Raw genomic sequence first — 11,930 nt, 5'->3', positions numbered from 1 at the left:
AAAATTCTCTGTTGAATTTGAGTTGAGGCATGAATGTTAAGGTTTCCATGCGTGCAGTAGTAGAGCAGAGGGCTACACCCATCTCAAGAGCACACACATTATTCATCATTTAAACATTTAGCAGCTGCTTTTATCTGAGGGAACTAACAGTATTGGACAGTTATACATAAGTGTCCTCCATTGGTATCAACACACTGGAATTATTACCACCTGGTTTGATTGAGTTAACTGCCCATGAAGGCGGTCTCAATAATGCACATGGTCCTGCCATTGCTTGGCGTTGTACCAGCTAAGTAAAAGGAAAGATCTAGTTTAGATCTCTCACAGTGTTACTGGAGATTGGAACCAGTATTTGGAGGGTTAGCTTCAGCCAGTTAGCACTACAGCTAGCCGCTACCATCTTTAAAAATGTCGCCTGACATGTGCCCAGTTCTGGCACCATTTACACAAACAAGCCAATTAAGGTGCCACTTTTCCGATGGCCACACATTATGCCATCGGTGTGGATTGGTGATTGAGCTGGCAATTTCCTGTTAGGAGGATCAACCAATTTCCACCCAGCAGGAAATTGCCAGTTCAACTACCACTTTGCAGATACGACATACAGGTGTATCCATACAGTAACATGGCGCCTAATTGGCCAACTCTACATGGTGCTGGAAAGTCCCATGAAACGGCATTGTAAAAAGATGGATGCAGAGAATTTCAAACTTATTTGGCTGAAATAGCTAGCCTAGCATGGGCCATTGAAATGAATGGAGGTGGTAGGCTACCCCCCACCCTCTTTCCAGTTCTATATAATACCTCCTTGATCGAAATACACGTTTTAAGCAGAGAACACCAACTCCTGCCATCCAACAGACGTTTTAGACTTCTCTCCTTTAAACAGACTTAAGAATACCTTTATACATCAGTCAATTTTACTAAACTAACTGAATAAGACAAGGAGTCTAAGCTAGTATTAACCCAGGGTTAAGGTTATGCTTTTTGTAATATGCTGTGGCCTACATCTATGTTGATGCTATTTTTGTAATGTATGTGAACATTTGGGTTGCTGGATTGTAAAAATATATTTCTCTTCACTACTGTAACTTTTTCCTTGAACAGGCTGCCTATGGATGCAAAGCATAATAAATAATAATACATTATGTTGAATCATGTAATGGTGCCAAGTCCATTTTTTGCATATGTGTGTGCCCAACTCTCTGGTAAGCCTCAACACTATGACCACTCCTGTGACATTTGCATCCACTTTACATGGCTGACATCAAGACGCCAGTCATGGAGAACGGCGGTTTGGGGTGGCAATCCACTTCATGTGATTATACTGATAACACGCACACAAATCAAACATCCTTAAAACATCACATACAAAAGGCACAGTTGTTATACTCATAGTTATGATTTAGGGTTTAAAGTATTTTATATTAAAGGTGCTCTAAGCGATGTTGGGTAACGTCACTTCTGTTGACGTTCAAACAAAACAGAGAGCTAGCTCTCCCTTCCCACCCTCTCCCTCCTGTGCAACTGAAACTCTCCTGAATGCGCGCCTATTCGGTGAATGGCTGGAAAAGTTTATGTTTCATGGTCCAGGCTGCACCAGGCTGTTTTAGTTGCCGTTTTTGGAGCCTGTGCTGTCTACAGAGACCGCTTTTTTAACAGTGTATTCAGGGGACAGGCAGCTAGCAGATTGTGAGGAGATGTTTGCTGTATGTGACAAAAAATGTTTTAGCTTAGAAACCGTTTAACATCGCTTCGAGCGCCTTTAATGCGATTCAATGTAAATCATAGGAGTTGGTTGCTGGTGTGATGCTTTATTATAGTGGTGCACAAACATATGGGATTGTTCCTATCAAACTGTGTAAAGAAGTAATTCAGTTGGATGTAGAATAGTCTGAATAGTCTTATAAGTTTGTCTTATAACTTCATTTGGTTCAACTCTTTGTTTGCAGTGTGTTAAAGTGAAGGTGTGAATACCCTGGCTGCTGTGGATGTGCTCTGCGTGAGCGGAGCTGGGCGGGTTCTGGTGCTGTGGGTTGTGGTGAGCATTTGGTGGATGCTGGCGTGAGGCGTGTGGAGTGGTGTGGGGGTCGCAGAGGGGGAGAAGTGTGAAATATGCAGCTGTTGTGAGGGGCATTGCAGAGAGGTGGGAGGTGTAGTCAGATCGTCTAGAGTTGGCTTTCCTCAGTCCAGTTTGGTGTGGGGGGTGTAATGGTTTCATTCTTGGCACAAGCATGTGTGGAAATAGAAAAGAGAAAGGACAAACATGGCAGGCTAACACCTCTGAAGTTCATATAGGGTTGAGCTCTGTTTAAATCTACACATTTCCAAGGTTATGTAAAATATGATTTGCTCATCTAACACCAAATTAAATATTGATTAAAGTATTTACTTGGAAAAATACATGTTGGAAAGCAATTACTGAAAACATGTTTTAAGACTGTGAACACAGTACAGCACTATGGAGCTGGACCGTGGAACTGTATTTCTGCATTCTGAGAAGGAATAAAAGCTCTTAGTGCGATGACATGAAAAGTATACAGTGCTTCAATCGATCATGAAGAGTTTTCACAATGTTATATATCACGGTCATGCAAAAGCATGTGAATGACAATCCAATCATACGACATGTTCCTATAATAGTGTCATTTTTTGGTACAAGATCCCACTAAGAACAGGATTGTCACAAAGTGACACTGTTAAACTGTTACAAAGCAACACTATGTACTTCCTTTTGTCTTAAAATAATGTCTCCAAGCTCATTTTCATCACACACTGACTTACAACATGGAGAATAGCCTCTCCAATAACGTGGAGTTGTGTCTGGAACTGCCAGCATTGCACTATGGAGCTTTCCACTTTTATTCTATCATAACCAGTGTGTTGAAAACCAACGAAAGGAGTCATGTTCCTGTCCTGTAAAACAAACTTCAACGGAGATTATCTAAATCATACATGTTTGGTGTATGAATGTAGCCTCTATTCCATTGCACTTCACTTCAGAGGCTACACAATTTCTGAACCCGCTGTTCCATTCCAGCTGTTCTTGTCATGCCCATTTTGCTTGTCTTTCACTGTCTCATATGGTCACACAGTATGTGTATGCGTGTATGCATGCGGATGCACGGGTGTGTGCGCTCGCTTGTGTGTGTGTGTGTGTGTGTGTGTGTGTGTGTGTGTGTGTGTGTGTGTGTGTGTGTGCGAGAAAAAGCGAGGGGGTGTTTATCTGAAAATGTGAGCACGAAATGGGATGGTCTTTCATGGAATTTCATTGCCAAATCCACTAAATGTAAACTCAATGTTAGTGTGCCCTTAGAAACAGTGTGAACGTATATATTTTAAATCCACGGGGCTTCCTCTGTGGCGGTGGAGGGTGCAGACACCCGGCTTGCTTGCACCACATCTGGCTGCAGTTAAGATGTTATCCACTGTTTACTGCAAGAGAGTGGCAGAGGAAAGCTGCACCCTCTGCAGCATACACTAACCTTGGTGATGATTGGATGCTGTGAACGATGTTAAGACCAAAGCACATTTCTCCTATACAAAGGTATTAACACTGTGAAAACAAAACATTGCAAAAGTTTGTATCCAGTCTTACTGGTCTGGTGTAAGGTTTTGGAATTATCCCCTTGGTTCTGTGGTGTACTGACCTCTGGACTTAACTGAGAGCTTCAATTCATAATGATATATGCTCTCGACCATTGAACAGCTGAAGCAGAACAAAACGTCTTAAGAAACCAGCTGGGATGCCCACAAAATGAGCCCATGTGTGTGTGTGTGTGTGTGTGTGTGTGTGTGTGTGGGGGGGGGGGGGGGGGGTGGCTGTGGTGCAACTGGTTACAGCGGCCATACCATATTCTGGTCCACCTGCCCACGGGGACCTTAGTTCGAGTACGGCCTGGGTCATTTCCTGTCACTTTCTCCACTGTCCTGTCAGATGACAGCCAAAACACCACCCCCCCCCCCCCTCCCCTCCCTCCAAACTGGGATATGCAATATTGTGTTAATATTGTCTGAATTGAAACATTGCATGTTTAACATGTATCGTGTTAATATTGTATGATTTTATTTATTATATTTTCAAAATCTATGGTGAGACACTAAAGGTTAAAAACTATAAATAGCCAGTGCACTAATGGCGCGGACCAAAACATTATTTTTATGCTGCGCTGCGCATTTTTGTGGTTCAGATATGTTCTCAGCCAATGTTTACTCAGAAACGTTTATTTCTCCTCCTTTCCACTTATCCTAGCACCAATTAACCAGCAGATAGGAGGGACTGTGTGTGAGAACAACAACACAAATTCATTGAGAGGATTTCTATGATATGCCTGTTCCTCTACTTCACCACTAGGTGGGTGGGGTGGAATTTACAAACGGCTTTAGGTTCGTTTGATCGATTTGGGAAAGCAAAAAAATGCACCCAAAATATCAAGAGAAAACTTAACATTAGTGGTTAATTTGTTTATTTGGAAAACATGTAGATTTGGCTATAAACAGCCATTCCTAGACTATGTTACTATTCAAAATAATAGTGTCATGATAGCACACAACTGTTTGGCCTGATAATTCGTAAATCGATTAAAAGAGCGTTTTTCGAATTCTTAGTCAACATCATTGCATCCATCTCTAGTTTTTCTCATTTCAATTAAAATGTGTGTCAAAAACTATCAAAAGGGCAAAGGTGTGTGGTAAACCATTTCTACAGGTAGGCTAATGTATGAAAGAACCAAGTTATTCGTGTGCGTCAAAAACGCATTTTCATTCAGAAATGACTCGGATGCCAGGAATAATGTTCGTCTTTCCTTTTGCCTGGCTGGATGGATTATACTGTCACCACAAATCAACAAGTCTATTCGCATATAGATGTAGCTTTTTAAATAGTTGAATAAACAATCTTATGAACTGAACCTTTCATCATACAACTTTTATACAACTATTCTTTTGTATAATTTTTTTACTGCTTCTTTGGCTAGGTCAATTGCTTTTGCATTACACTACAGTTGCCACCACCTTAATGAACGGACCAGGAAATGAATACAGGTAAAATGGTTTGTAGAAAAAGCTAGACTACTTTCTTCTAGATAAACTCCTTTCGATCCTGTCCGGAAAAATGGAGGAGATTATGTATAACGAAATTTCTGGACGTTACCCCTAGGTGGCTTGTAGAACGCGTAGTGTAGCTAGCTCTTTTTGTCCTTTCTCGGATAGTGTGGATTTGGTGGATTAAACTAGGGAAACGTCCTAAGAAAACTGATATCTTCCGCATTTAAAAGATTTATTCTTAATTTCTGTGATCCATCTGATTCATACGGTCTATTATACTGTAGAAGAAGCTAACTGACACTATTAACTAACACCAAGTATCCATAAAATCTGCATAAAACAGCCTCTACACAAACATAATACATAAGCATACATGTATACATATATATTCTATCAAATTCGGTAACATTCTCCCCAAGATCCATTAAGGTCTAGGCCTACCATCATTGGTTGAGCAGAGTGTAATTGCTGCATTGCCTAGATTTCGGTATTTCTGCGCTCCACAGATCTCCATGGGCAGCAATCTTGAAAAGAGTAGGCCTACGACTTAATCACATTTGCCCATCAATAATTAGGCTGTATATATATATATATATATATATATGTGAATATCTGATATGTATATTAGGCTGTAGCCTACATATCGGTAACACGTATCCCCAAAATAAAGATATTCGTTAAGAATATGATATCGCCATACAGTGCTGCATACCGGATTAATGTTCTTTAGTTTGTGGCGAAACACTATGCTACAATGTGAACGAACGAAGATATCCCATGTCACTCGGAGGAGGGGCATGGGTGAAGGGTCAAAGTTCTCTCCTCTCTGTTTATGTTAAATGGCCTGTATACGAAAAATGTCTCTTTCCCTGTAAAAGAATAATAAAGCACGCTCGAGATATCTAACACGATCGGCTATGGTGATATTTTGAATTCAGGAAAAAATAAACTCGATTAAATGATATAACCCATATTTTATTATTTGTGGCATTATAATCAGGGTGGACACAAAGCAGGATAGGCTACTGATGCTATTGAGCTGCCTACATTTGATTGGGAGGAAGACTTGCATTTTAGAGGGCGCTTGACAAAGAAAACATAGTCACCAAGGGAAAATAACAAACTCCTTGGTTTGAACTTTTGCCCGAGAGACCATTCCTTTCCTAGTGACACTAGCCAACCTTAAACAGCCTGACAAGTTACAAATGACTGTGGGCGTCATATTGTTAACCACTCTTGTCAGCCATGTAGCATCAAGCAAATATGTAAGAGCATGTCGTGTTCTCCTCCTTTGAGCGTGGGCTTCCTCATGAAGAGGACTACTTTCGTAGCCATTGTCACTTCAATTAATAATTAGCTGCTCCGTTTCTTCACTACCATGTAATCCGCCAACGCATGTCAAACCACCAGTCCTCCATCATTATCAACCTTGTAGACTACCGCTGTAGACATGAGACGGAAATGTCCTTTTTATTTCATAAACTTAACATTGTTAGGTTGAATTCCGAAAATGAAATTTAACTGGCAAGCTTTCAATGTAAATTACGGTCCAATCGGCCAAAATCAATACAAGAAGTTGGCCTCAGCACCTCGTTAGGTTACATCACAGCACACTATTTCATCAGAGCACACACTGCTACGTGACAAAAAATATGTCCTTTTCTTCACCAATGCCTTGGGATTAGCAGAAGGCTTGCTGTCTGCTTAATTTGGTTTCTGTAACAGATCTGTCTACTGATTCAATTAGATGCGCCCAATGCAGACCAGGAACCCAGATCCGAACGGTTGTAATAGCCTCTTTTCGAGTGTTAAACAGATTTCAGCCAGGAATACTGGTATTGTGCATAAAGTCTCCAGTGGGTAAAAAATACACACTGTGCTTGAACTATTCATTTTTTAACGACACGGCCTAACAGTTGGGGAAGGTGAGTTGGAATTCTCTAAGTTTTACTATTTTACCAAGTTAGGTAAAGTAGTGTGCAAAATAAAGAGAGAATAGAGAGTGGAAACTTCCATGCAAGATCTTTCAGACCACTGTTTCTTTATTTCTTTCTTCGCTGTTAGGGAGAGCCTTTTTTACAGGGCTTGACATATTCGTGCTGTTATCAGATTGATGGGCTAGTTTGATTGAAGTGGCTTTGTCATGCAAATGTCAGACGCGTGATGGATGGTCGCGGTGCGCTGACAAACTTCTGGACGTCCCTTCACTATTGGCGCCGTGACGGGTCACGTGACGAGCAGCTGAGGTAAAACTGTGTTATAGGGAAGCACGGTCAGAATACTTAGGAGGTAAGCATTTTTTTCCTCTCTTCCGTATGACATACTGTCGAGAGATTGCAGGGCAGGAAGCTTTCCCCACAACGCAGGTTGACCCTCCGTCATCAATTGCGCATGGACAATTCCAGAATGAACTCTTACTTGGAGTACACAATTTGTAACCGTGGGACGAACGCCTACTCGCCCAAATCTGGATTCCACCACTTGGATCAAGGGTATTCGGGCCCTTTCCCCACGGGTAACGGCACTACAAATGACAGCTTCACCCCTGATGGACGACATTTCGTGGGAAGCAGCAGTTCAGCAGCGGCCTCCCAACATCAGCACCAGAACAGCAGTTATGCGCATCACCAACCTCAGACTCATCACACGTCTATAGGCCTACCTTACAGTGGCACCGCTGCCACCGGTTATGGACCGCAGTCGTGCGCCAGTCAGGACTATGGACATCATCAGTACTACATAAACCACGAGCAGGACGCAATGTACTATCAATCACAAGGCTTCACCGCTCCCAATGTCGGACCAAACTACGGATCGCTAGCCGGTGCTTACTGTGGAGCGCAGGGGGCCGTTCCTTCAGCCCCTTATCAACATCACAGCTGCGAGGGTCAAGACCATCAGCGGGGTTATTTACAAGGCACATATGCAGACATATCGGTCTCTCAGGGCAGAGAAAGCTTAACAGATCAGAAACAAGCAGGGAAGACTTTTGACTGGATGAAAGTCAAAAGGAACCCTCCGAAAACAGGTGAGTTTGTGTAACTGTTTACCATGCACATGTTGTAAGGAGAAATTATCTTTCAATTGTGTGTTAATCTGCACCATGACGTTCATCGCGCGTTTCCATCGAATATTTCCAGAGTTGCTCCAGAGCACTCTGAAACAGAGGAAATACCCTATATCTCTGAGGCACAACATATGGTACTTACTTTGACTGGCCCCGAAACAGTGTGATATCTCAACCCAGACGCGCCTTGCGGAGAGTTGGCCTGCAAACATCCAGCTCTCCTCTCCCTCTCCCCTACCCCCTTGCACTAATGCATCGAGCAGACGTGCTTTCTTTCTCCATAGGAAATGCCCCAGCCCTGTTATCTTTAACTTCTACAAGGTCTCCCTGGGCTGCATTCGTTTTTTGGCCCCCATTGTATTCACAGTCTTTCCTTCCTTGTCAAGTCACTCGAAGGATTGTGCTATACGTTGGCCTACTACGGAATTACTCTCGAATGCCAAGTATATACTTTGTTTTAAATCCAAATCAAAAGTGATCTCACATCCCATACACTCATAAAAGCCTGAGAGGGGAATGCAATGGAATTGTATCACGGTGAATGCCTCTTCCACAGACTCTGAGTGGTATTATAGTGGGAAGTGCTAAGTTTAGAGTGTTTGCACATGATAGCCTGTTGAACCATGGTGTTTGTGAACATCATTTTCTGATAAGAGACATTTATATGTGAAATATTTTCCACAGGCTTACAGTGAACTCATGGAGTTTTAAAGTCATATGATCACCAACATGATTTGCTTTATTGCGCTTAAGACGGACCAAAAGGCTGTGAAAATCAGTTCTAACTCTTGTCCATGTCATGTCACTTATCCATGCCAAATCCCTTGTCTGACACCGTCTGTTTTTCACGCAGCAAAAGTGACAGATTACGGACTGGGCCCACAGAGCACCATCCGGACCAACTTCACAACGAAGCAGCTGACGGAGCTCGAGAAGGAGTTTCATTTCAGCAAGTACCTCACGAGAGCGCGGCGCGTGGAGATAGCCGCCACGCTCGAGCTGAACGAGACCCAGGTGAAGATCTGGTTTCAGAACAGACGGATGAAGCAGAAGAAGCGCGAGAAAGAAGGACTTGCTCCTGCCACGAGCGCAACCAAGGATTTCGAGGAGAACTCTGACCATTCCACCTCCACGTCCCCCGGGGCGTCACCGAGCTCCGAGACTTAATGGGTCAAATGAGACGGAACTTGTGGCACTGAATCACCACGTAATAAATTATTATGAGGTTAAAAATATAAGTAGGGTCGAACAGGAAACATATACCCATCTTATGCAATACTTATGTAGAGGGATTGTGCTGCAAATTGTTTTGCAGCTCCTGCTCCAGTTAATCACTTGATGTGAGCTCCTGTAGATTTCTAACTGATGATGCGTGATGGGCATCCATTTTGTACGGAAAATTGTACTTTCATAGTCAATGTACAGGGTCTTCATGCAATGCACTTTCACATGTTTACTAATATCGAAGTGAGCCTTTAATTGACATTACAGGGAGCCTTCTGGCATAAAACGATATTGTTTTATAGAACGTATTTTAGTTTTCTTGTTTTGATGTCTTAGCTTGTTTGGTGTAACACTGGCAATTTTCACTCTTAAATTGATATGTTTATTTTTTTGTCCCACGGTTCGCTTAAAACCCTTTGCACTACGGTTACAGGGTATTGTCTTATAACGTTGGTTATCTAAATGTATCGTTATACAGACCACGGTCAGATTTGTACTTTTTTATAAGAGAGCTCACAATTAAATTCAAATACATAATTCTTTAAAATGATTTGTAAATGTGAAACAAAGAATAACTTGCATTATAGGATATTTGATTGTCGTTATGGATGGGTAGGCCTAGCTATTTATTTCTGTTATCTGTTAGAGAGTAAAGCTCAGGAAAATGTAGGCTATCATGCAATGTTTATGCACCTGTTCCTGTGAAAGGATCTGGTTTTCAAAATGCGTTTGCTAATTGGTGAGCTGAAGTATGGCAGCACAGTGTTTTAGTAGGCTATGCCCCAGTTTGTTTTATTGGTTTGGGACAATTGAATGTATTTCGTAGAATCTGTTCACAGGCGAACTGAGTTTTATTAGTTGTCTGTGTGTCTTATTCTGAAACCCCTACAAGTCTCAATTATGTCTCATCTTTGCAACTACCTCAAATAAAGTTACATTTTTACAACGTCCGTGTGTGAAAGTAAGTTCTCCAGACACAATCTGCCATTTTATTTTCTGGTTAATTTCTGTGTTGAGACTGAGTAGGGTAGGCTATATTTCACTAGCCAGCAAAAGTCTTACTGTAACGTGACATTTACTATGATACATTTAGATAATCTACAATCAAGGGATGTAGGCTGCTCGCTATCTGTCCACGTTGCACTAAGCAAACCCCACACTTTTTCAAAAAACACATAAATCTGCCACGGACGTTCACTGGGGGGAATCCCTGTCTTTACTAGGTCCGATTTCACCCCAGCACTCCGGAGAGAGCGACCACCAGCCAGCGAATTAAGCCTGGCTGTGCGAGGAGCTGTGTGTGGAATGCAGCCGAGATTTCTAGTGACTGGCGCTGACCTTTTTACCTCGCGACGCCTTTGGGATATCTAAACATGTAAACAGACTCCGTTACCCACCTTCACTGGTGGTGTGGAGATCTGTACATATTTGGCAAAAAAGCTCTAAATCGAATGGAAAAACACATGCAAACAAAACCACAATGCCACTCTGTCACTAGCAGGTGTGGAAATGGTATTTAAACATTTTATTTGCATGGCAAATACAGTGGAGACAAACAATTGGTAATAAAGAATTGAAATAGTATTTATAGAACATAAATATAAAACATTACTTGGAAACCTATGTTACGTGAATATTCTGACTGTGTACCAAAGATATGATTCATTTTCACTAAATCAAGTAGCCCATAATGTTTTACTATTTGAAAATTTAGCAACCTTCCAACACCTTCAAAATGTATAACTTGCATTAGCTACAGTGAGAATTGTTTCATGGGGGGAATTTGACCACATTCAGGGTTGCTATTAATAATTTAAATAAAATCAGTGGCCAATTATCCGACAGACTTAGTCTCAGTGAAGATGTTAAAACAACATCGTCACATTGCTTTGTGTATACAGGACTTTAGGTTGTGAATTATAATGTCTGAGTAAAAATGAACCTCGACTGTACACTTGTGGTTTGAAATAATCATTGTTGGAATGGTCTGCGTCGTGCCAGGATCCATTTTGGCTAGCTTACAAACCCCCATGGTCCAACAAAAGAGCACTTTTTAAGGGCCTGAGTGACGCGCCTGCTTCCCCTCGCCAGAAAGCTTCCAGAGCGGGCCAGCTACCTCACGAGCCACTGAAGCAGACATTCTAGGAACAAGTTACTTCCCCACAAGACTGATGTTGCATTTCAATTCTTGCGTTGGAGTACCGCCAAGCCTTCTCCCCAGCGTGTACACTGTTAAGGCAGAGGTCCACGAACTCCACAGATGAATGTACAAGCCAGTTTATCTTCTCCAGAGCACACACCACCGTATCACGTGGTGATTCCTGAACAATAGCTCTTTTCAAGACATGGATTTAGACCAACGGACTGGACTCCTCTCGCTGTCAAGTCTGGACTCCACACACTGTCAAAGCAGGTGTTCAATAATTATGTAATTATGGCAGGTGATCATTTTATTTAGATCTTAAGTGTTCCAGGACTTGACAGGTGATTGCTATGAATATAATAATCAAAGGACAAGAATAAAAAACGCGATATTTTCATTCTTCTGCCAGTCATGACTAAAATCACATCCCATAGCCAATATGAAAATGAT

The 11,930-nt window shown here is 41.9% G+C and overlaps 1 protein-coding gene across 1 annotated transcript; it reads left to right on the top strand.

Annotated features, from left to right (window-relative positions):
• Positions 1-7,413: 7,413 nt before the first annotated feature.
• On the top strand, positions 7,414-9,280 carry hoxb1a (homeobox B1a). Its single transcript, XM_042086330.1, has 2 exons — positions 7,414-8,074; positions 8,967-9,280. The coding sequence occupies exons 1-2, from the start codon at positions 7,438-7,440 to the stop codon at positions 9,278-9,280; spliced, it is 951 nt and encodes a 316-aa protein (XP_041942264.1). The 5' UTR covers positions 7,414-7,437.
• The last annotated feature ends 2,650 nt before the right edge of the window (positions 9,281-11,930 follow it).

The sequence above is a fragment of the Alosa sapidissima genome, chromosome 3, assembly GCF_018492685.1.
Source record: "Alosa sapidissima isolate fAloSap1 chromosome 3, fAloSap1.pri, whole genome shotgun sequence".
In the NCBI taxonomy this organism is placed as follows: Eukaryota; Metazoa; Chordata; class Actinopteri; order Clupeiformes; family Clupeidae; genus Alosa; species Alosa sapidissima.
This window is presented reverse-complemented; position numbering and strand designations above follow the sequence as displayed.